Source organism: Cladophialophora immunda (assembly GCF_000835495.1).
Source record: "Cladophialophora immunda strain CBS 83496 unplaced genomic scaffold supercont1.5, whole genome shotgun sequence".
Taxonomy (NCBI): domain Eukaryota; kingdom Fungi; phylum Ascomycota; class Eurotiomycetes; order Chaetothyriales; family Herpotrichiellaceae; genus Cladophialophora; species Cladophialophora immunda.
The window spans coordinates 3533966-3558805 of record NW_015622545.1 but is presented as its reverse complement, the minus strand read 5'-3'; the positions used below and the strand labels follow the sequence as shown (position 1 = coordinate 3558805).

At 54.0% G+C, this 24840-nt stretch overlaps 8 protein-coding genes across 8 annotated transcripts; 4 read left to right on the top strand and 4 right to left on the bottom strand.

The window, feature by feature from the left end:
* The first annotated feature begins 57 nt into the window (after window positions 1-57).
* Window positions 58-2060, top strand: PV07_09362 (uncharacterized protein). Its single transcript, XM_016396609.1, has one exon. The coding sequence runs from the start codon at window positions 116-118 to the stop codon at window positions 1925-1927; it is 1812 nt and encodes a 603-aa protein (XP_016246465.1). The 5' UTR covers window positions 58-115; the 3' UTR covers window positions 1928-2060.
* Window positions 2061-2115: 55 nt separating this feature from the next.
* Window positions 2116-4303, top strand: PV07_09361 (uncharacterized protein). The gene has a single exon (XM_016396608.1). It carries the CDS (start codon window positions 2886-2888, stop codon window positions 3960-3962), a length of 1077 nt encoding a protein of 358 aa, XP_016246464.1. The 5' UTR covers window positions 2116-2885; the 3' UTR covers window positions 3963-4303.
* A 204-nt stretch (window positions 4304-4507) lies between these two features.
* Window positions 4508-5363, bottom strand: PV07_09360 (uncharacterized protein; the record flags this gene model as incomplete). Its single annotated transcript, XM_016396607.1, has 1 exon — window positions 4508-5363. The coding sequence occupies exon 1, from the start codon at window positions 5339-5341 to the stop codon at window positions 4508-4510; it is 834 nt and encodes a 277-aa protein (XP_016246463.1). The 5' UTR covers window positions 5342-5363.
* A 1034-nt stretch (window positions 5364-6397) lies between these two features.
* On the bottom strand, window positions 6398-9318 carry PV07_09359 (uncharacterized protein). The gene has a single exon (XM_016396606.1). The coding sequence runs from the start codon at window positions 9128-9130 to the stop codon at window positions 7040-7042; it is 2091 nt and encodes a 696-aa protein (XP_016246462.1). The 5' UTR covers window positions 9131-9318; the 3' UTR covers window positions 6398-7039.
* A 4323-nt stretch (window positions 9319-13641) lies between these two features.
* On the top strand, window positions 13642-18275 carry PV07_09358 (uncharacterized protein). Its single transcript, XM_016396605.1, has 3 exons — window positions 13642-14261; window positions 14328-14534; window positions 14596-18275. The coding sequence occupies exons 1-3, from the start codon at window positions 14171-14173 to the stop codon at window positions 16365-16367; spliced, it is 2070 nt and encodes a 689-aa protein (XP_016246461.1). The 5' UTR covers window positions 13642-14170; the 3' UTR covers window positions 16368-18275.
* A 2558-nt stretch (window positions 18276-20833) lies between these two features.
* On the top strand, window positions 20834-21082 carry PV07_09357 (uncharacterized protein; the record flags this gene model as incomplete). The annotated part of the gene is made up of 1 exon (XM_016396604.1): window positions 20834-21082. One exon carries the CDS (start codon window positions 20834-20836, stop codon window positions 21080-21082), a length of 249 nt encoding a protein of 82 aa, XP_016246460.1.
* Window positions 21083-21432: 350 nt separating this feature from the next.
* PV07_09356 (uncharacterized protein) lies at window positions 21433-22890 on the bottom strand. The gene has a single exon (XM_016396603.1). The coding sequence runs from the start codon at window positions 22791-22793 to the stop codon at window positions 21609-21611; it is 1185 nt and encodes a 394-aa protein (XP_016246459.1). The 5' UTR covers window positions 22794-22890; the 3' UTR covers window positions 21433-21608.
* A 117-nt stretch (window positions 22891-23007) lies between these two features.
* PV07_09355 (uncharacterized protein) lies at window positions 23008-24781 on the bottom strand. Its single transcript, XM_016396602.1, has one exon. It carries the CDS (start codon window positions 24636-24638, stop codon window positions 23304-23306), a length of 1335 nt encoding a protein of 444 aa, XP_016246458.1. The 5' UTR covers window positions 24639-24781; the 3' UTR covers window positions 23008-23303.
* Between the last annotated feature and the right edge of the window lie 59 nt (window positions 24782-24840).

Genomic DNA, 24840 nt, shown 5'->3' with positions numbered 1-24840 from the left:
TGCGCTACGAAACCGCAGATTTGCCCGCATCTTAAAAAAGTTTTTGGAGAAATTTATATCACGGCAACTGACTATTAGTCTGCTCTGGCGGCACTCGAGCTGCGAAGACGCCCAGATGTCTTCGTTCTTTACGCTCCCAGCGTCGCAGAAGAAGCGAAAACGAGATAATCTTGCTACGGGCAAGGCGAGGAAAAGGCGGGAAGTCGAAAATGCCGCTCGAGCACGAGAGCACCCAGACGACCAGCCCCGTCGGAAAGGGAGACAGCCTCGAGATAGAGATCGGCAGCGAGACGAGTCAATATCCGGGAGCGAATCTGAAGACGAAATCCGGCCAGAAAGTGAGGTTGAAGAGTCAGAAGCTACATCAGAGGAAGACGAGACTGCGGCCGAGCGACGAGTCAGACTTGCACAACGATACTTGGATAATATCAGGCAAGAAATAGATGAAACTGGATTTGACGCCGAAGACCTTGACAGGGACTTGATTGCACAACGGCTGAAAGAGGACGTTGACGAAGCAAAGGGCAGACAGTATCGGCTGATTGCCCAGAATCTGGATTTTGCGAACGCTAGTCACACGGCATTTCGTGCGGACACGGAATCGACCACTGGCGTGGCAGTTTGTCAACCTTACGCGTACACTGTGAGCAAGGACAAGACATTGATAAAATGGCAACTTCAACAACCGAACACCTCGAATGGGCAAAAATCAACCCCTTCACACCGACGCCGGCCAAAACAGCTGGCGTATGTTCGAGGCATCAGAATCAGGGCATTGGCACCTCAACAGCATGGCCATACCGCGCGGATTCTTTCTGTCGCAGCCTCGCCGGATGGGAAGTTTGTGGCCACGGGAGGAGCGGACAAGAAGCTTATAATTTGGTCAGCAGAAGACCTGCGGCCCTTGAAGACGTTTACTACGCACAGGGACGGAGTTACGGGGCTTGAATTTGCACCAAATTCGGCTAGTCGAAGCGGCTTTGGTCAACAACTGTTCAGTGCAAGCATGGACCGGTCTCTGAAAACCTACAGCTTGGCTGGTGAGGATAGTCTTGCCTATGTGGAGACACTCTTCGGCCATCAAGACCACATTGTCGACGTCTCGGCCGTGTCTGTGGATCAGTGCGTCACGGTTGGCGCTCGAGATCGGAAAGCCCTATGGTGGAAGGTTGTGGACGAGTCTCTCACTAAATTTCTGGGCGACAGTTCCAAAAACGATCAATACCAGGCTGGAAGTCTGGATTGCGTGGCTGCTTTGCCGCCGCAGAACTTTGTGACCGGTTCTGATGCAGGCACCATCAGCCTCTGGAGCATTCATAAAAAAAAAGCTGTATTCACCGTTCAGACCGCACATGGTGTTGAAGAGCCGCCTCCATTCGAAGAGGTGACCTCCGAATTAGATCCCAAGGTTATCGAGGCATTAAAAAAGGATGATCGGCGAAGACCAATACCCCGGGGCATTACTGCTCTGGCGGCTCTGCCTGGAACTGATGTGATTTTGAGTGGGAGTTGGGATGGTTGGATTCGTGCATGGAAACTGAGTGATGACAAAAGAATGCTTTTGCCTCTCGGAACTGTGGGAATGGCCGATTCGGAAACGCAAAATGGCGTCGTGAATGGGGAGGCAGACCACGGGAATGGGCTTGTGAATGGGGAGGTTGACACGGCCGAGCATGGGATGACTGCATCAGCACACGCACATCCGGGTCCAGTGCGTGGCTTTGTCAATTCTTTGGCAGTATTTGAGCGAAGAAAAGTCGTCACCCACGAATTTGGAGGCAAGAAGGAAGGCGAGTGTCAAGGTCTGTGCATCGTGGCTGGAACTGGCAAGGAGATGAGGTTGGGGCGGTGGAGGAAATTGCGCGAAGGGCGGAATGGTGCGTTAGTGTTCGAAGTGCCGTTGAAGATGAAGTCGAAACAAGAGTAGGGAGATCAGTAGGGAATAGTAGATAGCTTCCAACAGCCAAATCCAGGGCCTCGTCCCTCTCAACGAGGCTGTGAATCGACAAGGCTGTGTGGCACGTGATGGTGTCTTGGCACGGGCCACGCTACAAATTCTTCACGTCGAGCTTCACCTTTTGCTCCTTTTCTTCTTCTCTTCAGATCAAAAAAAGCAACAGAGCCAGCCACGACCGTCGTTTCGTTCTTTTCTACAGCGATGTGTTGCCATGAGCTATTTGTCAGCTCGATGGCTCTGGAGAGTAATTCTCTTTTCCTTGTAGGAAGTTTCCTTCTCGTTGGGTCCTCTTTGGTGAGGGCGATGAGTTTGAAATGTCGACTTGATAGGAAACATCTTCCCATCCCCTTCCCCCTCCTGCAATTTCTAGTCTCTTCTCACAGAGTGACCACTCAAGAGATTGATCGGACCAGACTGCACAATCTGGAGTGGCTCAAGCTGGGCATTGGCGAGCTTTGAATGGTTCCAGCCCTCTCTACCACCGTTCCTGGTGCTCGTGGCAACCGCAGTCACATATCATGTGCAACCCGCAAAGAATTTGGCAATTTCAAGCGCCAATTCTTGAGAAATGTCACGGAGCGTGCGCTACATTCTCTCCATGCCTGCCAATGAGATGCTTTGTTGTTGAGGTGGTTGTTTTGCATTCCAGAGACAGCGTTATGTGGATCACACTGCCCTCGCCGCACGGTGACTCTGTCCAAGGTAAATATCATGCGCAATGGTTCCAAATTCCCTTCTGCTCTCTTCTACTCCTCGATAGGCTCGCTCTCTTTTCGAGACTCGTTACACTCGTTTCGAAGTGTCGTTTTTGTTCCAGTCAGTCACTCTTTTGGAATATTGATTTTCAGCTTCCTCTCCTCGCTCGTCGCGATACATACATCCTGCAACCACCGAAAACATACTCCTCATCCTGCCCGCACCTGGAAAAATGAAGCGATCGACGCGCACCAACATGCCCTTAGCGGCACTGCTCATCGCTGCGGCCAACGCGCAGACCACCACAGTCGTCAATGACCCAGCTGACACGGCTGCCACCACCGTGTACTATTCCGTCTGCCCGACTGCCTTGACTACAACCACCACTTTGTCCAGCACCATCACCTTCTGTCCGGGTCCCAACTGCAACGGTGGTGGTGCCGTGATCACGCCTCCCCCCACCGGCCCACAAGGCACTGAAATCCTCTCTTACACCACCACCCTCCCAAATGGGGATGTGGAGGAAATCCACGAGTACCTCACCATCTACCACCAGATCTGCAGCAACGGCCAGTCAATTGGACAAGCCACGTATACCATCACAGAGGCTTGCCCATGCGAAGCAACCCCGAACCCAACCTCCATTCCTGAAGGGTTTACTACCACCGTTATGTCTTGCGATGTTTGCCACAACGGCGGAGCCACCACAATGACTATTACCACACCATGCTCAACCGGCCCATACGCCACCCAGACTCCCATCATCGGACCTACTGGTGGTGCCGGTGCACAAGCACAAGCAGCGGCAAGCGCAGGAGCTAATGCCCAGGCTGAGGCCGGTTCTGGTGGAAGTGCTGGCTCCTCCAGTGAGAGCAACGGCGGCAGTAGCTCTTCCGGGACTTCAGGTTCTGGCTCCCAAGGCGCCAACACGAATGCCGCCGCCAATGCAAATGCAAATGCCAACGCCGAAGCTTCTTCTGACAACTCTGCTGCCGGTGCGAATTCTGCTTCAAGTGGAAACTCTGCCGCTAATGCCGGTAACGGCGAATCCAACGCTGGCGCAAGCGCAGCTGCCAACGCCGCCGCCAGCGCTGAAGCTGGAGCTGGTGGGGTTAATAGTGGCAACAAGTACACCAACGGCACCAGCAGCAATGGCACCATTTCACCGCCCATCACGCCTGTCGTCCCCAGCGGTGCCTCTGGCGCGGGCGCCAACAATGCTAAGTTTACAGGTTCCGCCGATAGACTGGGCTATGCTGTCTCCGGGGTTTTTGCTGTCGTTATGGGATGCTTAGCGTTCATGCTGTGAGATTGAGGTTGGTGAATGGGAACAGCACTGCCATTATGAAGGGAGTGAAGGGATATCTTGCTGGGTGCATGGAATGGATTCTCTTGGGGGCTGGGGGGAGCATGTTCTTGTTTATCCGGAACATATTGCAATGTATGGACGGCATCACACTGAATACTGCAGTACCTTTCAACACTGGTTTGATGGCTTGATGGAAGGAGAGCGGCATAAGACCCTCCAGAGTGGCTGTCGAGATGGGCGTGGTCAATGTTGTGTGCGGATGAATCATGTGATGTTTTCAAAGTGAAGGACGTAGACTTTGGTATTTGCCTCGAATCAATCGACATTTGCTATAATCCTGATCTGCTGGACGGCCTCGTCGAACATCATCGAGAAGTCGTCGGCAGTGCCTTGGCTTTCACTGCTGCAGCTGCCCAGCATTGCACCGAGTCGCTCACCGACCACCTCTATCAATAGGTAAAGTACAGTCCCTCTGCTCCTGTCTTCTCTTTATGAACTCTAGCGAAAACTCTCACTAGCAGCGTTTCCAGTCGTACATCCATTTTCTACTGACACCGCAGTTCTAGCACCATGCCACCCTCTGGAAGACGACACCCATCAATCCAGGCCTTGACGGTCTTTGCAAACAGTTGAGGGAACTGCAGATGCCAAGTGTGAGCGCCTGCTCGGACTATGGCGGCCTTGCTCTCGCCGCATTCTCTTCTCAGTAGCTCGCCCATCCTGCGAGTCGCCTCCACGTCGTCCTGGGCTTGACCCGCAATAGTCAGAGTTCTGACGTGCACTGAGCCCAGGTCCTTCTCGGTGAATTGGGCGATGCTTCTGAACCCGTCCACCAAAAGCTGCCTGCTAAAGTTGCTCTTCTCCTGCTCCCGCAGACCTTCAGGCTTCTGCACGCCGATCCACCGACAGATTGCCGTGTCGACCCAGCTGGGGCTGTATTTGGAAACCGGGGCTTGGAGGCAGTACAAGACGTTCGGGTGCTCTGCGAACCATCTCCTATACCCAGCGAACGGGGCCGCACCAGTCACCAGCAGGCTCTCGACGACCTCGGGATGTCGCTTCGCCAGCTCCTGCCCAACAAACCCGCCGAGGGACGAGCCGACCACATGAGCACGGCGATCGTGAGCTTGCTGTTGGATCACTCGAGCGACTTGGTCGGCAGCAAACGAGAGACTGAATGGAAGGATGTGAGAGGATCGCGAGTGGCCTGGGAGGTCAACGGCGAGGATGTGATGGTCGTAAAGACTGCAATCTTGGAAAACGTTCCTGTACTCGGTGTGGCTAGAGCAGAGGCCGTGCAAAAAGATGATGGTTGGACCGCCATTGTAATTCAAAGAAAGGTAGAAGATAGTAGGAGTACTGTCATCGTCGCTGGACATGATTTGGCTATCAGAAATCCTGAAGGAGTATAGTATACTTTCTCTTCGAAACCCACTCCTGGATCAGCTCGACTTTATAGTTATTAGTACTCCAAGATGGCCTGACATCTATTAGTAAGTTGAGCAAGTCGAAGTTGTTCCAGCTGTCCAGTGCACTAGTAGTAGTAAGCACCTAGGCAGACAGAATTCTGCATATTGCACTTGCTACTTCTACAAGTATTCATGCGCCAAGACAATGTGCACCCATACCTAGTACTAGTCCCCAGGGCATTTCCGGTTTGGGAACTGGAAGCAGCTAGTCCCTTTTGAGCGAATTTCGTGCTGCATTTTGTCCTGTCCCTGCTCTAGTTGATCTTTCAAAGGGCAGCATCAAGTGACCGAGACTGATTCTTCAGGGTGTTCAAGAACCATGTAGAAGTGACCCATGCTGGATGCACGGACTTAGGCTGTGTCCAAGGCTATGCAAACTGGATTGAGGCCGACCCAAAACAGATACTAAAGTACTATGTACTTATACAGACAGTTCAGAGTTGCCTCAGACTGGTTCGACCGGAATCACTCACCCACGGCCAGTCTGGGTTCAACTCGATCTGGGAACGTGCTTAGTCCAGTCTGCCATTTGTTTTAGCACTTTGTGCAGTACACACTAGATGTAGACCAGGCTCGATTTGTGGTGCTCTCCTAGACCCAGGTCGCGCATGATACTATGTACTATGTATGTACTGGTATTTTTGAATTCAATCGCACTGGCAGGTAGGAAGGCGATGACAACGACGATGGGAACTGAAATTCTCGGTCGCTATTCGTGTCGCTGTGGTAGGTATCAGTAGGACTACTAAGTATATTCCTTCACGTTATGGGAGGAGTGCTTCGACCACACGGTCTGAACGAGGTCATCATTTCATGAGATTGTGGGAGAGGGAGGACTCAAATTCAAGACTGACTCGGAGGTCAAGAAGTAGGGCGATTGAGGCTCACAGTCCACTATGTATTACTATAGTAAATATAGTACATACCATGTACATACATATTATAGTATAGTGGAAAGAGAATGGCCCAAAAAGGGTTATAGAATGTTTTCTTTCATTAGAGGCAATGAGACAGGCTCATCACCTCTCCCAATGATTTGGTTGACTAGGCTAGTAGCTATATAGAGGATGCACGAGGACTCTTGTCCACGGCTCAAAGAGCCCATCCTTCCTCAGAAGGGTCTGGGACAACTGCTCAGTGGCAGTGAGGGTGTGTGTTGCAACAAAGGAGATTTCGCTGGTACCCTCCACTGGGAAGGGACAAGTTGGTAGAAAGATAGAAGATGTTGGGGGTATCTCGGTCAACAATAGTGTAGTAAGAAGTAGATCAGACAACAACAGACAAACCCTCAAAAAGTCCCTGATCTGATCATGGTCGCCATCCATCAGACAGGTAAGGTCGGTCGTACGTAGGTCAAAATGTTAAATGCTCCGGTCGCTAAATGCAGAACAAGGCTGATAGGTGATTGATAGATGATGATTCCCGTTGCGTTGCTGTTCTCCTGAGGCTGATGCAAGGTAATAGAAGGGAGCTGATGGGGACGGTGTGAGAAAAAGGAGAATTGCCGCGAGGCAACATCTTGGTAGGAGAGTCGTTCAGTCATGAGAAGAGGAGAGTATTCACAGGGAGGTAGTAGTAGTAACGGAAGGCGAGTAGGACGGCGCAGTTTCAGATCCGGCAGGCGTCGTTCTTCTTCATGGCCTTGGCCAGCATCAGCTTTCTCATCCACTCGATGCGCTCCTTGGAGCTGTCGACGGCAAAGTGGTGGGACTTCTGGCCCTTTTCGAAGATCTTCTTGTTTACCTTTTCGTTATCCGGGATCAGGGAGAAGGCGAATGATTGGTCGCCGGCGGGACTCTTGCCCTGGCCGAGGAGACTCTTCTTGAACGCAGCGCTGAGCTTCGAGCTCGACGCTTGTGCGCAGGCGTGCAGTGTGTACTCATCCACGTCGATGTCCTCGAGCGCAGTGGCGTTGGCATAGTGAGTGTCGTGCATCGTCAGCTTGTTGCCAACCAGGGTGCAGTAGTTGTCTTGCCATTCATGTCGGAGCATGCGGGTCGTCTTGCGTTTCCGCATCCAGCCTTGATGGTTGGCGAGGTCGAGTTCAGTCACTCGGGCGGCAGCACGAGGCACATGTGCATCGTTCTCCTTGACGGGGGCCACTGAGGGCGTGAAAGACTGCTGGCGGATGTGGCGCCGAGGAGGAGCAGGCTGGGTTGAGACGCAGCGCTGAATGGGCTCAGGCGGGCTGATCGTCACTGGAGCGGCGCCATATCGCATCTCCGGGGGGACAGATTGAGAGACATCGCGTTGGCAAGGATCCGCAGCCATGGCAGTGACAGGAATATCAGTGGCCGACATGGGAGTGTCGATGCGGTAGATGTCCGCGGGAGATGCAACGCCGCCATAGTGGTATGGATCGCGCTGGAGCTGGGCCTTGAGTTGAGCCTGGATCTGAGTGGGTTGTTGGAGGGCGGAGATGGGCGTCCTCGAGGGAATTTCGTCTTGAGCTTGTCCCACAGGGATGGTGAGCTTAGGAAGCCCACGGAGGTGCTCGGCGAGGTGAGCGGACTTGACGGCATATGAAGCAGAAGCGGCAGGAGGAGGCGAAGGGTTACTCGAGTGCGATGGGTTGTGGAGGTGCTGGAAGTTGAGGAACTGTCGGACGCTCTCCTGGGGGTCGCGAGGCTGGACGCCGCTCAAGGTTTCAGCGGTGATCTTCACAGAGGAAGGTCCCAGGACGTCTGATGAGCCAACGACCGACGGCAAGGCTTCGGAGCGGGCCTCAGACACAGGCCGATGTGCGTCATCCTCCCATGCCCGCTGCATGCGGAGGATCCTCCGTTGCTGCTTTTGCCACTTGGGGCAGTCTTCGCCTTTGGAGCACTTGTGCTCTTTGGGGAGGACCTGCTCAATGCCAACAATGGATATGGACTCGGCGGGGGTGACGATGTCGGGCTGGCGAGCTCGCCTGCGGGAGCGAGATCGATCCACAACGACGTGGCATTCTTCTGGGCGAGCAGCGCGTTGCACAGCCCGAGGACTTCGCGTGTTTCTCGAAGGAGTCCTTGAGAGGGGTGCTTCAAGGGAAATCATGCTGCTGTTTCGGAGTTGGTGGATGGAGCTCATGACTCTGTGACGCTTGCCAAAGGAGCTGATATCGAGTTCCTTGAGATCCTCGAATTGAAGGTCGATTAGGACACTGCCGGAGATGTCGTGAATGAGAAATTTCTCCACGACCGTTTGCTCGAAGCCCGCCTCAGCCATCCAGTCGGCGACTTGTCGAGGAGTCCAGTTTCGAACTTGTGACTCGTCGAGTTCTGCCACTGCAGTGTTGAGGGCGTTGATGGGTTTGGCTGGGGTCTTCGGCTCGGCAGCCGGGGACAAGTTGAGGAAGACATCGTCGTCGGGATTTGTCAGGATCTCAGGGGTGTCTCTGAACAAGTGAGGCCCTTGGGGGCCCAACACTGCGCGGTCATCGAAATGGAACTCGAAGCCGTCAAGGCCACCACTGTGAGGCGGGGTAGGGAGCTCGTCGCGGCTGGATGATAGAGTCGATTCACTATCATCATCTTGTGAGTCCCAGGGTCTGGGGAGGGACTCGGAGTCGTCCTCGTTGTCAGTGTCAAAGATCTCGGTGGCTTCTGACAAAGGCCTGGGCGCCATTGTCCGCCGCCCGAGGAAGGAGAGGTCGGCTGTCTTTTGCTGCATCTCAACCGGCTGCAGCTGAAGCGGCGAGTACTGTATCGACCACTCCATGGGTGCTACTATATGATGGATAGCAGTGTTTACAGTTGAAGGTCAATCTTTCGAAGATTGTATCTCGGTGGAGATGGAAGTTCATGAAGGGGTTCAGATATGTATGTATAGACGATCATGGAGTGGAAGTGGGCGGTTAGAGGTCTCGAGAAGTGTGACAAGTGGAGTTGGCCGGCCAGGATACTTGCAGAGATGGATGCAGGATATTGAATCGCTACTGCAGTGGTTATGCGTGCGATAGATGTGAAACGACACAGAGGCAGCCACTCAGTGAGAGGCAAACTGCTGTGGGCTGGCGTAGGCTGGCATAGGCTGGCGGTAAGAGGGAGATGGACATGGGGAAGAAGGGTCCTCACCAATGGAGGGGCATCTATGAATACTACGCGCTGGAGCCGTCCCGGTCAGGGTCTGGCCGCCCCCACTATCCCGCAGTCCGCTCCGACCAATGGGAGGGCAGAACAGGGTGATGGAGAGGGGAGGGCGGGGGCCAAGCACGTCCTGCTGCTTGATTATCCCCCGGATTTCAGCCAATCAGTGTAGCCGCTGGGTATTTTCCAAAAATACCCTTCCACTTGCCATCTCCCCGCCTTCCCGCCTCAGGTATAGCCCTCCCATAGTCTGTTCCCTGGAATAGCATCTGGCGCTTCTCACTCGCTGTCGCCCTCTGCTCTCCCCTGCCTCAAGCCGTTTTCCTACCGAAGATCCCCTAGGCTCTTCCCTTTTCGTGCCTTTTCTCCTGCGTGCCGTACCGCTAAATTCCCCTTTGCCAGATTTCCCACTCAACGCCCTGTCTTTTCCCAACCTCCTCCCCGTTGCAGTCCCTCCTTTCCCGGAATCGAATTTTCTGATTGGTCACGCTGCCCAGAAAATGCAGTCCCCTTCAATAGACTTTCTCGGGTTGCGAGAGTTTGCCCTGCTGATCTCTCGGCAAACGGTTTGAGCTAACGGTGACCCAGCGTCGTCTTCCCAGTGCAAGTCACAAGATGGCCAAGGATCTACCTAGTCTACGAGTACTGAATACGTTGCACGCTTTCCACATTGTACCCACATGTACTCCGTACTCCGTACCGGTTCCTGGAAGAAGATTCCTCGATCAGATGACGTTCTACGGGCACAACATTCACAATAAGAGTCTCGTCCACCCAAGTCAATTCAGGGTTTCGGGAGAGCTCGACGGATGAGACCCTGAGGTGTTTGGGATCTAGACACTGGACCCTTAACATCTGGACTGCCCAGTTGACTTTTTGTTCCTACCCCTCCTGCCCTCTTAGATTCTTGATGAGCAAGAGAGGGGTCTGATAGGAAACCGGACCTTCCATAGACGGGTTAGAACGCTGCGACGGCCAAAGCGGCCCTTTCCGCGATAAGAGGTCTTCCTATCAACTCGTCGGCAGATTGGCCGAATCGCCAAAGTCAATTCGATGCTGGCGTGGGGAGAGTTTCCCACCAGCCGACAACTTAGGGAACTTCTCCCGCCATTTGTGAACCTCCTCACACTATTCGTGAGGAGAACGCTTTCTCGCTAAAGGGTCAATTATTGATCCCAATAGCTCGAGTGTGATATTCATTTCCTAGCGCACATGCAAGCATCATCCTTTTAAAAAAAGATTCAACATTGTACTTACTTGAGCGTCCACCAACCCCTACGAGAAGGTTCGCCTACCTCCACGAGGAGTGCACGTTGCGCACAGTGTTGACGGAAATCTCCAAAACTTCTCTTATGCACATGGCATTTGGAGCGATTGATCCCCGTCCTCATGGCGACGTGCCGTACTGCACATGGCAGCCACAGCCTGGTGGCGGTGAGCCCACCGCTACTTGCCAACAATACGGCACGAGGACACAAGTGACATTGACGTGGTACAATCTGCCGTAGGACGACGTTACATGGTACCTGAGATGCACCTGGGAGCTTCCCAGGCCGGAAGACTTCCTTGAAAGTCGTCACTGGGTCACTCGGCGCCAGGCATTCACAAGTTTGCACAGTGCATCCCAACAAGAGAATCGACGGCTTTCCGCCTGTAAAAAGCTTAACCAAAGCCGCCCGTTGGGCTCCAACGAAGACAAGGGCAAAACGGACCTCTGCAGACGGTGGAGAGTGTGGAGCCGACCATTCCCCTCGGCGACTTGCAGCTTCGCCTGCGTAATCGTAGACTTTTGCTTGCTATTCCACTGGATCCCAGCTACCCGAGGTGTGATAGTGGACCTAGGCCTTCAAGGGCGCGGGATGGCATTCGACCACTCTAGACCGACAACGACCTCCCACGTTTGTGTTCTTGACAGGTCAAAGTAAGGATTCTTGTCGCAAAAAGGTTCGCAAGAAGGTCTAGAAGGTTTCGGGTAATGTCGATGAGAGTTGAATGTTGTGCATGGAAGGCAGCTTCTTCAGACCCTCCACGTGAATGGAGGGGTGGTAAGAGCTCCGTGTGGTACTGAGGTAACACAAGAACTAGTCGTTGCACTCTTTTGTTTGCGACCGCATAGTGAGAGCTTCTGCGTCGCGAAAGAGGCTGCGTCGCTGCAAATGTGCATAAAAAAAATGCGAGAGAGAACAATGACTGCATGCAAATGCGAGGCGGGGATGGCTTTCCTAAAATCTCTCCATCTATCTGAAGCGTACGAAGAGCCTCGCACAGCGCAAACAGAACTGACTTTTTTCCCCTCCGACGGTATCGTCCAAACTCAGACTCCAACCACTATCCTCAGAATAGAACCAGCAGTGCTTGTGTGAAAATGCTAATGAGGGCAATATTCTCCAGCCCTGATTCCATAGATAGACGCTCTCTGTGAACGCAAACAATCACGATGGCTTCGAGCACACCCCATGGAAACATTGAGACGCATGGAAGTTCTAAAAATAAGGGCACCATGACAAGATACAGTATTGATATGCAAAGCGAAAGAAGCGAGAAAAGATTTGAGGGGAAGGAGGGCACAAACGAGCTCGAGCTCGAACGGATTAGCAGACTGGCACAAGCGAGTCGAGTCATCGGGCAGAGGACTCCGTAAGCTGGTCCAAGCTCTCGAGGAAAGTCTCAAGAGCTTGCAGGAAGAAGCAACTAGTGTCACCACCGACCTCCCCTCGCTCCCTGCCAGGCCTGCAGACCCTTTCTTGCCTGTGGCCCATTGACCAGTTCCTGGCAATTGAGACCCCACCATTGACCCACTAGAGGCCCGCTACGCTAACAGATGACGCTAATGTGAGGCTAATGCAGAAGAGTTGTCTTGGCATCACGGTTGGCTCCCGTCGTTCCCGCGAACTTCAACACCCAGATTGAACTTCACCCCAGCAGGGAAGACTCCCTTCCTTCACCCAGGATAGCTCCAGCACTAGGCCCCAGCCTTCGACCTTGATTCGGCTCTTCACATCCAATCACTGCTCCGAGTCCCAGCTTTTGCTGCACACCATCGGCTCTTTTTCTCATGCCTCACTCACCTGACCAGGCCCGAATGCCCTCTGTCAACCCGGCTGACCCCTTCTTGAGCCTTCAGTCTGCGTATGGCTGCCCTGAAGATCAAGCCGATCAGAGCCGATCAGCGTGCTACCGACAGTCTGCGGGCACAGCTTCGGACGGTGGAACGGCGTACAGAAGACAGAGCAAAAGTCTTCGAGACTGTGGTACAATGTCAACGTCGTGGGGAAGTAATAAGCAGTGCACGTGCTAGAAGAAGGTTTTTCCTCCGACCCAACGTCCTAACTTCCATCCGGCAGAAAGAGGCGTTGTCATGTCGGGGTGCGTCCCGGCGATATCTACTGGTACTGTTTTGAGAAGGGAAGCGTTAGCACTGCGTCTACCCGTGCGGTCCTCGACCGACATGATGTGTGTGCAACTACTTGCTTGGGGTAAATTCTCCCCATTTTCTGTTGTGCGGGATACCAGTACCGCTGTTATCCCAAGCACCCGGTGTGCCGATTGCATGGCCAACTGCATGGCAGCGTCATTGCGTTGGCAATGTTCCCGGCTTTGGTAACGACTTCTCGTGGTTCACCCTAGAAATTGGTACCTCATGCGTCCGCGCAGTTTCTGCCCTCTTCCATCAACATTCAGATGTACAATTCCGCATGACCCCGTTGTGAGCGGGTCTAGGCCATGGCAGGCACCAAACACCCGATGGTCTGTTGCCTTTGACTACTCTCAGTGGCTCGATTGTCCTTCGGGGGTTCATTTGACCGGCAAAGGGCTGTCAAGAGCCAGCTGGCTCTACAGATTTGGACATGCAAAAATTGGGCCCTGACCAGGGAGGTGTGGATGAGCCAGGGTCCTGATGCAGGCCTGGACCCAGAGGCGCTAACAGACTTGTTCATGGGGACTCGTCGAAGCTCTCATGGTCTAATCTTAGCTTCGAAGCGCCCTCCACTCCTCACCAGCCAATCAGTGTGGATAGCTCCCACACTTCATGCTGATTCCTCATGCTTGCTGCAGACTATCGAGCGACCGAATCAACCGAGTATTGTTGACCTACCTCGACAATGACCCATTCGACCAACTCTTTCATTGCTCAATCAACGAGGTTCCCCTCCTCCGCCATCCCAACCACCAATACTGGATGGGCGTCTCCAGGCGCAGACGCGATATTCATAGATACACCTCCTCCAACATGTGCCGCCCCTCTCTCTCATTCGTCCTCGATGCAGACAGTTGTTTCTTACAACCGGATCCTTTCCTCGACCTGCTCGGAGCCTCATCGTACTTGCATGATTCCTCCCCTCTACGATCCAAATATAGCTCTCTCCACCCTTTGCGAGCTCTTCGAAGTCTCTCATATACACCATCCTCGGCCAATGTCGCCGTGACTTCCTTCAAGGCAGACCGTTGCCCTCGCTGTTGTCCCTTCACCTCGTCGACAATCCCCCGTTAGACCCTGCGGATACTGCTGGACAGTGTTCGCGACCATTCCCTCGTAATAATTAACAGCAGCGCGGTTCACCGGATCCTATCCTGTCATTGCCGTCCTTGATATCTGCGTCTTGTCGTTGTTTTCGTGCGCCGAACGAAGAAGACTATACACCGAAATCACCCGTTCCCAGCACTATCAGCAATGGCCTCTGGAAACGACAAGAAGGCTGCTCCCGCGACGAAGGACTCGCCCTCAACCAAATCCTCCAAGATGCACAGACGATCGAGATCAGGTGAGCCTTGCCATGGACCGCATTGTCATCGTTTTTGGTGAGGATGAATACTAAGATTGACCTCAGGGTGCTTCACATGTCGTCTGCGACGCAAGAAGTGTGACGAAGGGAAGCCCAAATGCAAGGCATGTAGACACTTGGGCCTTGACTGCGAGTACAAACGACCCCACTGGTGGAGCAACAACGAGACACGGAGGAAGCAGAAAGAGCACATCAAGACTATCATCAAAAGAACAAAGACAAGTGAGAAGAATACGAGTACTCAAAGTCAATGTATAACACACCCCAGACCTATGGAGCATCTCTTCTCAAATTCCAACTAACCCATGCACAGATGCTCTGAACAATGCCGCACAATCTTACTCGGAGGACTCTCAAGATGAGTACGATCCTACCTTCGACCCTTCCTTTGCGACCACTCCAGGCCTCTTCGACCCATATGGTCCCAACATCTACATGCCTCCCGACACGTACGGGCAAGCAGTACCCTGGGAGGTGGATGTCAAGACGGAGCGCCACACCTATGTCAATGACGAACTCACTCGCCGTGACTCGTCGATATCAACCTTTAGCACCTTCTACCCGCCGCCTGCCCATGCCACGTTGCCGTCGTATACTGGAGACGACTGGGTCCAGCAAGACATTTTCGAGAGCCGACAGGACTCCTGGACCGAAGGAGATTTTGACTTCAACAACCTCGACCTTCCCCACATCGCGCACCAATTCGAACCTCAATGCTCCCTGGTCCAACTCGAGGATTGCGACCAACCACTGTTCGAGCACTTGCTCCAAAACGTGCTGCCGCTGCTATTCCCCGTCCTCGAAGCCTACCAGCATGGATCAGTTCGCTCGAATGTGATATTGCCTTCGCTGGAAAACAACAAGGCATACCTCCACTCCTGCCTTCTCGCTGCCGCTACTCACATGAAGGGCAACAGACAATTCCCGAACCACACCGCGGACGACGATGCGATGCGCCATAAGCTTGCCTTTGTGACGATTGTGGTCGATGCCCTCAATAGTGATAGCCAGCACAATGAAATGCTCGATGCGCTGCTCGGAATGATCTCGATGCAAGGCTGTGTCGGGTCGGCTCTGGACCTCGAGAAGGAACTGATCCCCTGGCACCAGCATTTCCAGGCCGCCGCGGACATTGTCCAGAAGCTCAACCTGCCGCAGAACTTGGAGAGCAATGCCCCGACCGGTGGTCATCCTCCGTTCAACATGAGTCTGACCGCGTGGATCGACATTCTGGGCTCGACGATGCTCGGAAAAGCCCCGCGCTTCTCCCACACCTACAGGAACATGTTCTTCGCCGGCGCGTCGACGGGGCTCGAGAGACTCATGGGCTGCAACGACTACGTCATGTACCTCCTGTCGGAGGTGGCGTGTCTCGACTCGCTCAAGGTCGAGGGCAAACTGGACGACTTTGGGATGTGCAGCCACATCACGTCGCTGGCGGGCACGCTGGACTCGATCGAGCCGCAAGAAGCCCCGCAGCTTCCCTTCAACAAGGCCGGCGTGCTGCGACCGAAGCAGCTGACCAAGAACATCACGGCCGTCTTCCGCAAGGCCGCCCGCGTGTACCTCTGCTCGCTCGTGCCCGAGCACAACCGCTACCAGCCCGCGACCGTCAACCTGATCTCGCAGATGGCCGACCTGCTCCACTTCATCCCCTCGGGCCCCAATGGATTCGACCGATGTCTCGTCTGGCCCATGCTCATCTGCGGCGCGAACTCGATCCCGGCCTCCCCGTTCCGCCGGGTCCTCTCGGAGCGGTGCGACGCGCTGGGCGAAGCTGCCGACCACGGATCCTTTGGACGCATGGTGCGCCTGTTGCACGAGGTCTGGAGACGCAACGACGACGTGGTGGTCTCGGCCGGAGTCTGTGAAGCCACCCCCGTGACGGCGGGGAGCCCTGGAGGATCGATCTCAACGCCCATCGCCGCAGCCGCCGCGGCCACCGGAGCCGGAAACCTGGCAGGAGCCTCTTCTTCTTCTTCGTCTTCGACGACCGCGACCGCGACAACAGCAGTACCGAGGAACCAGAACGTCCACTGGCGGGACGTGATGCAGCAAAACAAATGGGATTTTCTCCTGATCTGAGCGACCCCTTTTCTCTCTCTCCCTTCTCACAAAGTCCATTGACTGCGAGTTTTACCATTTGCGGCTCTTGACGTTGTAGAGGCTTCGCTCGGTCTTGATGGCCGCGCTCCTCTGCCGGGCCGCAAACCGTTTACTCCTGGACACGGGAAACGCGGGAGAGAGGAGAGGGATGTCCTTGCACCAGGACGACGACATTCATTTTTGGGAAAGGACCACGGAAAAAAAAACCCCGACGTTAATTGTCCTTTATCAAGTGACAACTAATTTCTTCCACTCATTTTGATGACTACGCCTCCATTACATTTGGAGGGGAAGAGTAATCTTTTCTGGAAAAGGATTAATATTACCACAACCTCTCCCATATATCTGCATCCTGGTCTGGGTCAAAAAAACCATCGAACAGCCAAACCTACCAAAAAGTTTTATTTGCGTTTCCTCGGACAGCATTGACGACGATGTTAACGCGGCGTTTTTCGGAAGAAGAAGAAGAAGACAGATTTTCCCCATCCCCCAGCAGGTTCTCTGGCTCCGGCATGGACTGGTCACAGGCGGCGGGCGACGGACGGCGCAGGGCGCAAAAGGTATCCCCCTTTTTCCAAACCCCGTTATATCGCATGTGTATTGTACACGTCGGGGAAAACAGGGCGAAAAGGCCAAGGCAGCATTGCCCTTACACAGAGTCACAGTACAGACAGAGACCAACAACAGATCTAACGGCCAGGATATACCACACATCCACACATCAACGGGATAAACCCCCCACCCCCTCCCTTTTCGTTCTTCTGTTCAGGAAATGGATGGATCCTCACTCTCATCTTCACAACAGGGGAGAGGGCAGGGAAAAAGGAAGGGTGGGGAAGGGTTTGTCTTGCTTTTATTTATAAAAACTAACCCCCCCATACTCTTCTTACTTACTTATTTGCTGGCTTATGATACCCCCTCTTTTTTTTTCAATCGTGGAGTTGGCTCAAGAAAGCCATCTCCACCAAATCTTATTTCTGACGAGTCTCCTTTTCGCCTTTTGGGGAATTTTTGGCCCGGGGGGCGGGGGAGTTTTGGGTTCTTTTTGCCGGCGGGAAGAGGGGTCTCCGGCGCATGTTTGCATGAGGCGGGGTGTTTGTTGGGAACGGCCATGGCTGATGGGTCGATGGACAGATGGGGTGAGACGCGGAAAAGGGTGCCCTCGGCTGGATGACTGAGCAGTTGGGCTGGGTTTGACATTGTAATCGCGTTACAATGTTGAAGAAGAGAGGACGGCAACGGGGAAGCCCGGGCTCCCGGCGCACATATTCAACAAACACAATTTCCCCGTGAGAAATCCGCAAGCCAGAAGGGGATGTTCCCGAGGAGGAAACACCGACACACTTGTGCGAGACGCGTGATGAGGGGATTGTGGCAGAGGAGTGTCCAGACGCAGAGAGGCGCGCGCGCGGTATCCAGGACCGAGGGACGGAGTATAGCCCCCAGGAAACGACCCGGAGCTGGGCTGGAGCCACGAAGGGTTTTCTTTACGCATGACCAGGAAGCAAGCGAGCGAGCAAGCAAGCAAGCAAGGGTGATGACGACCGACGAGAAGGGGCATTACTGGGCGTTTTAGTTTGCAAGCGTGCATGCATTGAAGGACGGGGGATAGACGGGCGTATTGATCACGCATGAAGATGCAGAGATGCCCAAGGTCAAGAAGACACGCTCAAACGTTCACACGCTCACACAAAGAGAGAGAGAGAAAGAGGGAGAGAGAGATTTACATATAGCCCAAAAAAAGGTCAAAGTCCCATTCCTTGATCCAGCCCTTGTTTTCCTTGTCCGAGAAAGGAAGGCGGATGCCGAACTCTGCTTGTAAGGCGATATGATGCCAAAGCCAGGCGAGGCAAGGCACGGGATGCTGTTCTGTGGGCAGACTGGAGCAACTACAGAACCAAAAGATGCTTGCATGGCTGACTCGCCAACTCTCGCTCGCCACTGCAGCATCAGTATAAACTGGGAATGTCCTCGCCCGGGGGAATGCTCAATCAATACTCCGTACCTTTATTCCAATGGCAAGGTTGTTGACCGCCTGCTCCAGACCGCCGACCGAGGCTTGAGGAGCAGCCCAGAGAAGAGCGATGTTGCCTGCAAAGACCCAGAAACGGGACAGATCAAAAGAAGACCTTGCTGTGCTCACGCTCGAAAAAGAGATGGATAGGCTAACAGGTCGAGTGTTTCTGCGAGATGCTCTGGAGTTTCAAGAAGGTAAACCACGTCGGGTGTCACTGCCACGCAGTGGATGCGCTGACCTTGTGCAGGTCTCAAGAATGGCACTTGCTCGTTCTCGCACTCTTGTACGCTTTGGTCCTTGGAGGGAAAGTCTCAAGGAGCCGCTATTGATCATCCGCGATACAGTCTTGCTGAAGCACGGCTGTAGCGTTTTTGGGAGACTGTGCGTGTGTGGGTATCCTTGGTCTGGCTCGTCAGGCTGTCTATCAGGCTTGGGGAAGGGAGGAAGTCGGAGGTGCGACGGACGTAACGATTCGTGCCTGGAGTGAGCTCGGGGGTGGCTGGGCAACTTTGCCGAGAGGCCATCCCCAAAAAGGTATCATCCCCTGAGCATAGTGGGTGTGATAGCCGGAAGATTTGTTTTTCCGGGAACCAAACAAGTATCTCCGCAAACCCCGAGCATGGCTATGAATCGCTATGATCCGTTTGCAAGGAGGTCGCCCGGGTGGGAGAGTCATTTGGCCCGAGAAGGACTCGTCAGGGGCTTTCAGGAATGCCCGAGAAGCCCGAGAGAGGGCCTTGCGAACGTGAGACAGGCTTCTCCCACTTGCGTCAGCTTCCCTCGCGGGGCTGAGGTGTGCTGTCGCCTATCATAGTGAGGCTTGCGCCCCGAACCCAGTTCAGATGTGAGTCCCGTCAGCGTTTAGCCCTCCAAAAAGCTTCCCCCAGTCTGTTATCCCACGTATCTCCATAGGTCAGGTTGATGGTCATGCCAGTTTCAATTGATGCCCTTGCTGATCAGGTCCATGTGGCGGGCCGATATGCACTTGTAGAAATCGAGCCTCCGCGTTTGACCCGGACGACATATGCTCTGAAGAGTTCGTGGGGGTACAATCAACCCACCTCGGCTTCATCATGTTGTGGTTGGATGGCCAGTGTGGGGTGACTCTGCCTCGCGATGTTCCATTTTTAACGTCCGGCTTGTGGTTCACACTCGTCACCATTGAGATGTCGTTCTCTTGCGGTCGGCGCCAACATCCTTCCAGGCATCCTGAACTTGTTCCCAATCAGGGCAACGAAGCCTGTTTGCAACGAAAGATACCATGCGTCGAGCATTCGCTGCGTCGCACAGGGGTCCGTGGCCTGATTGGTGATATCGGAATAAGTCGGCTCGAGGATGCGCCCGATTTATACGAGGTATTCCGACAGGAATGGGTCCGGGGTAATGTCTGGGGGATATCTGGGGCCTGAACAGCTGAACAGGAGACCCCTGCCCCTTGACTTCTGAAGGCTCGCTCCAACCTGTCCCGGTCAGCCAGGAAGGGCGCCCAGCATATTCTGCTAGCCTCGGTGAAACTCGATCGTGCTTGTTGATGGCACAGCAGGAAAAACCGATCAGACGGTCACACTGCCTAGGGGGATGGCAGATTGCCTGGAGCTACGCAGCGACGCTTCATTCGCAAGTGCCCTAAGCCCGAGGAAGCAGCGCCCTGGGAAGGAAAGTCTGCTCCAGTTGAGCTGACCCACGTCCAGCTCCCTGACTGAGTCATATCATGGACCTGCCGCCAGCTCCGTGCGCCCCCGTCACAACGTCATTCAAGACTTCTTTGCACTGACCCTGCGCGATGATACCTCGTAAAAGATCTGCTTGTCTCTCAGATGTAACATCTTGCCCTTTACGGTGCCTACCGGTAGTCGCCTGACTTCCAGTTGGGCTTACTTTCATGGAACACCACTGTCCACTGCTGACGTATCAGGACGGTTGCAGGTGAAGCGATTTGCCAGCCTCGCTTTAGCCCACTCGACGCCCACTCATTGCCCACCTTGCGTGGGGTAGCCTTGGACAGGTCACTGGGAGAGATTCTTTTGCCCTTTCGCACCAAGTGACTGACCCCTTTGTGCCAGACGTTGCCCTCGCGCATGATGTAAGGCCCTTGGAGAGAAGTAGGGAGCTGAAATGTGCATGATGAACAAGGCGAAGCCCCGGCACGCCCGAAAAACGTATAAATATCTGGGTAGGAGCAATGGAAGTTCCTAGTTCTGGAGAAAATCCGATATACCGTGCCTGGCATGTAGCACACACCCGTGACATCAAGCTTCGATACTTGACTCCAGCACCAGCTTCGCATGAACTGACTCCTCTTTTGACCATGGCTCAAACATTGAGGCAAGCTCGAGAAAATAGACGGACTCACCGTGGACTGACATGATGTAGAATCAACCAGATCGACTCCAAATCCTCCTTTCCTAGAAACGCTCAGGAGGGCGACATGGTGAATGCCTTCCTCTACGGGGCGTCCAGCACCGTCATGGACTTCATTTTGCTCGGCCGGAACTCTGGGGTACAGGCCGTTCTCAGGAGGGCCCCAGCCAAGAACAAATTCGGAGATGTTATCGGGCGGCTCGACACCTCAGAAGATTCAGTGACAGTCCTCGTGAGACAAATGGACGGGATCACAGATGCAAAGATGATTCGGGAGGCGGAGGTCTTCCGGATGACGCTGGTTGGTTGTGAGTGACTGGAGACGTAGCAGGGGACGAACAGGAGTGGAGGGAGGAAAGGACAGGGCAGTTGAGGGTCACCAAGGTTCGCAGGGGGGAAGGAGCAAGGAGCAAGGAAGAGGTGGGTGGGTGAGAGTCGACCACGCGTTTTGGGTCGCGTGCACTGGTGTAAGGGCCAAGATCTGCAAGGTACCTACAGACCTGGCGAGGCTAGGTACAAGGGGAGAGTTAGCGAGGAGGACGGGTGGCGCCGGAGCTGCCTTCCAGCCACTGACGAGGCTGAGCGAGGCTGGTTCTAACAAACCGGGCAACAAAGGGATGAACTGTACCTAGCCATTTTGGTTATTCTCCTTCGGTGCAAAAGGGGGGGGGGATCAAAAGATTGAACACTATCTACCTCAAAAGCCAAAAATATCTATCGTCTATGACAAATCTTCCGTCGGTTCTAGGTCTATTGGCCTCTGATCTTGCCCTGCAACGCTCGCCACGACGCCCACTCTATTGGATACTCGATTTGAGGCAACGCCTGGTCATGTCTCTGTCTTAATCTGTCCGCTGCCAGAAGTCCAAGATTCGGGCGACTATTTGGTCGCCTTTTGTGACCGGCACCTCGTGGCCTGCCTCGAAGACGGCAAATTCCACATTGCCCGAAAGCACTTCTGTCGCATCTTCCTCGACCTCCCTTTGGATGATGATAGGGTCATTGGCACCCAAAACGACCAGCACCTTCTTCTGCGTACCTTTCTCTTCGTTGATGCGGGCCAAATGCTCCCCAAAGATCCGCCATCGGTCATGCTGATGCCGCACGGGACCATAGCGGATGCTAGACATGAACGCAGCGACGAAGCCCGGGTAGTTGTCTAGCTGGTAGATGACTGTCTTCTCAACCGTGACGTGAGGACGGATCTTGGAGAGAACGGCTTGTGAATTGGATTCGAGGTTGACTTCAGCCGCCACTGCCTCGGTTGCGTCCACCATGTTGTCCTTGTCTACTGGCTTCTTCAAAGGTGTGGCCATTGGTCTTCGTAGTCGCTTTCTGACCAAACTTTGTAGCAATGACTCTGGGATAAGGCCCTCCGAATAGATGATGTGGCTTGTCCTGCTGATATGATAAGGCCTCAAGATCCCCGCAGGCGCAAATAGGATCAGGCTGTCAATCAGGTTGGGGAAGTAGGATGCAAAGGTTATAGCAATGCCGCCGCCAAGAGAATAGCCGATGAGCGAGAATTTTCCAGAGTCCTTGCCGGTCCACGACAACGGAGATGAGGCTAGGACGAGCAGGATCTGAGTCGTGAAAAGTCGGATGTCGTGAGCGAGGTCTGCAGGGTTGTCGGAATAGCCTCGTCCGAACAGGTCGAAGAGCATGACGCGACATCCATTGTCCACAAGGGCGTGGGCAACGGCTCCCAGCGCGATCGCGGGAGTGCTGATGCCATGAACCAGGAGGACTTTTCGCCCATCTTCCGGACCGAACTCGTACACTCTTATCGAGCCGTAGGGCGTGTCAACATCGCGTGCCCCAGGCAGCACGTCTGGGGGATACGGGATTGCGGCAATCTCCTCCGGAGACAGCTTTGGCAGGACCGTGACCCTCGGAGACCGCACGATAGAAGCTTTTTTCTTGTTCCAAAGCCCTCCGGCGATAACCCCGACCGAGAATAAGCAGGTACCGGCCAGCACGAGCCTCCACTCGAGGGCACCTGGAAGTAACGACGACCTGGATGCCATTTGGCTGCGTGTAACGAGTCCTGGACGAGAACCAGACGGAGTTGTCCCAAAGAAGCGGACAGGAAAACCAATTCGTTCGGGCGAAGCTCGATGCTTTATCGAGACGCGCCCAATTGATGACGAATCCGGGATCTGCCTCGGCTATCAAGGCACGACGAGGCTGAATTGGCTAGATTGGGCTAGCGTCATTTTGCGAGCCTTGTTGCTCCCGAATATGTCCTGCCCAAGCAGCTGTTTACTTAGAGTACACTCCATCGAGTCCATCTTGATACCGCAGACGACATTATGTACTATGACGAGCAGTTTAAGCATCATGGTCACTTTATTCCGACCCATATCGAGCTGTAGCGTCGACGATTGCTATCCCTTGCTGCCAACAACTTAGCTCCGAATCTTGCGAGCACAATCAAAAGCATTCCTCCTTGGCCTGTCAGTACCATAATCTGGGGTATCACCACGAACTTTTGGGAAACGCCATTGCCCACTCTTCTGTTTGACCCAGGCCTCCAATCAAAGCAACAAGTTCAACGCCTTGCCTCCGGATTTATCCTTTCCTTTGTTCCTCTTCCTTTTCTTCCGCTTTGGCTTTGACTGACTATCCTCGTCGCTGCTGTCGTCCAGATCGGACTCTTCGACGTCGTCGTCCTCAGAGGAGGATATCTCATGCTTGGTCGCTGGAGCCCGACCACCACCCGGAAGTCCTTTAGCCTCTGTCCACACTTTAACAGTTTGGCCTCCACTAGTGATCATTCGCCCTTCGATGTCGAAGCCGATGGCGGCGACTCCGTCGAGTTCGTCGTGTTTGGCGTCCATGTCGGCTAGGACCCCGTTACGACCGATTCTGATGAATCGAACTCTGCCGTCCTCGAGGCCCGCAGCTACCAGCTTTTCGTTCATCTTCAATTTCCCGCTTCCATGGCCAAAGGGCACCTCGGCAAGACTATCCACACCCAATCCATTTCGTTCGACGACGATTCTTTCGTCAAGATCCCCCCATACACCTCTCTCCCACAAACTCACAACTCCGTCACTCTGCCCAACAAGTACTTTCTCCCCCACGCTGGTCCCGCCTTTCTTGAGGCCTTGGACGACGGCCAAACTCGTCAATTCGATTTCCTGGTCTTCACTTGTTGCGATACTTCCCTTTCGAAGATCGGTCACTGCAAGAGTAGTGCCGCCTACGCTGACCCACTGCTTAGGGAAGCCGCTGCTGCTGGTCTCGCTCGCGGGGAGCGGAACGAGGGCGTTGATATGTTCCTCACCGTGAGGTGTCCATGTTTGACTGCATTTGGCGACGATTTCCCTTCCGCCCTGCCTCAGGTCTTGTAGATATAGTTTCCCAGAATCCGTGCCTAGCAGTAGAGCCTGCGGTGACAGGGCGTGCAGGACTGTCGGGCCATCAACCTCCCTCAATCCAGCACTTTGAGGTATTGCAATTTTGCTGACAACCTTGCCGGTGTCCGTGTGAAACGCTTTTACCAGACCGTCTGTGCCTGCGGAATAGCATATTTCCCCCTCGTGACTGAATGCAAGACATCGACACGATCCTTTGTGTCTCCTGGTGGTCCACAACGTCTCAAGTGAGCCGAGGCCGCTCTCGGAGAGGCTGGCAGTGGAAGCTCTGCGCAGTGAAGGTATTATTGAGCCATTGACGGAATTGGCAGGTTTAGGGGGCGGCGAAGCACTGTCTTCTGAGGTATCCGCAATGACTTCGGAGTCCGAGGGGAGCTTGTATGCGTGCACATGTCCTGAGGACAAGCCGATCGCGAACAGTGGTTGCCTGGGATGGACGACTTGAGCAAAGATGTCGGACTGGACAGGGAGGGTGCAAATGGTGTCGAACATGGTTTGAGGGGGAAATCAAGGCATGGCCAGGAAGGGGTTTCCTTCTGTTGGTGCAAGATGTGCGTTGACTGAAGCTTCAAGCAAAGAATAGTGTCGAATTGGAGACCGACTTGAAAAAATTGGAGAGCAGTTGTGGGCTTTAATACTTGGTTGGTGCACTGGGAGGGAAAATCTCCCGGGGGGGAGCTGGGCCATTGGAGGG

Excerpts from the sequence above, each read along its gene's own strand:
- PV07_09362 (XM_016396609.1), top strand. The coding sequence starts at position 116 with ATGTCTTCGTTCTTTACGCTCCCAGCGTCGCAGAAGAAGCGAAAACGA.
- PV07_09361 (XM_016396608.1), top strand. The coding sequence starts at position 2,886 with ATGAAGCGATCGACGCGCACCAACATGCCCTTAGCGGCACTGCTCATC.
- PV07_09359 (XM_016396606.1), bottom strand. The coding sequence starts at position 9,130 with ATGGAGTGGTCGATACAGTACTCGCCGCTTCAGCTGCAGCCGGTTGAG.
- PV07_09358 (XM_016396605.1), top strand. The coding sequence starts at position 14,171 with ATGGCCTCTGGAAACGACAAGAAGGCTGCTCCCGCGACGAAGGACTCG. Across the intron at positions 14,262-14,327 it reads GCACAGACGATCGAGATCAG|GGTGCTTCACATGTCGTCTG; the intron begins GTGAGCCTTGCC and ends GATTGACCTCAG. Across the intron at positions 14,535-14,595 it reads TACGAGTACTCAAAGTCAAT|ATGCTCTGAACAATGCCGCA; the intron begins GTATAACACACC and ends ACCCATGCACAG.
- PV07_09356 (XM_016396603.1), bottom strand. The coding sequence starts at position 22,793 with ATGGCATCCAGGTCGTCGTTACTTCCAGGTGCCCTCGAGTGGAGGCTC.
- PV07_09355 (XM_016396602.1), bottom strand. The coding sequence starts at position 24,638 with ATGTTCGACACCATTTGCACCCTCCCTGTCCAGTCCGACATCTTTGCT.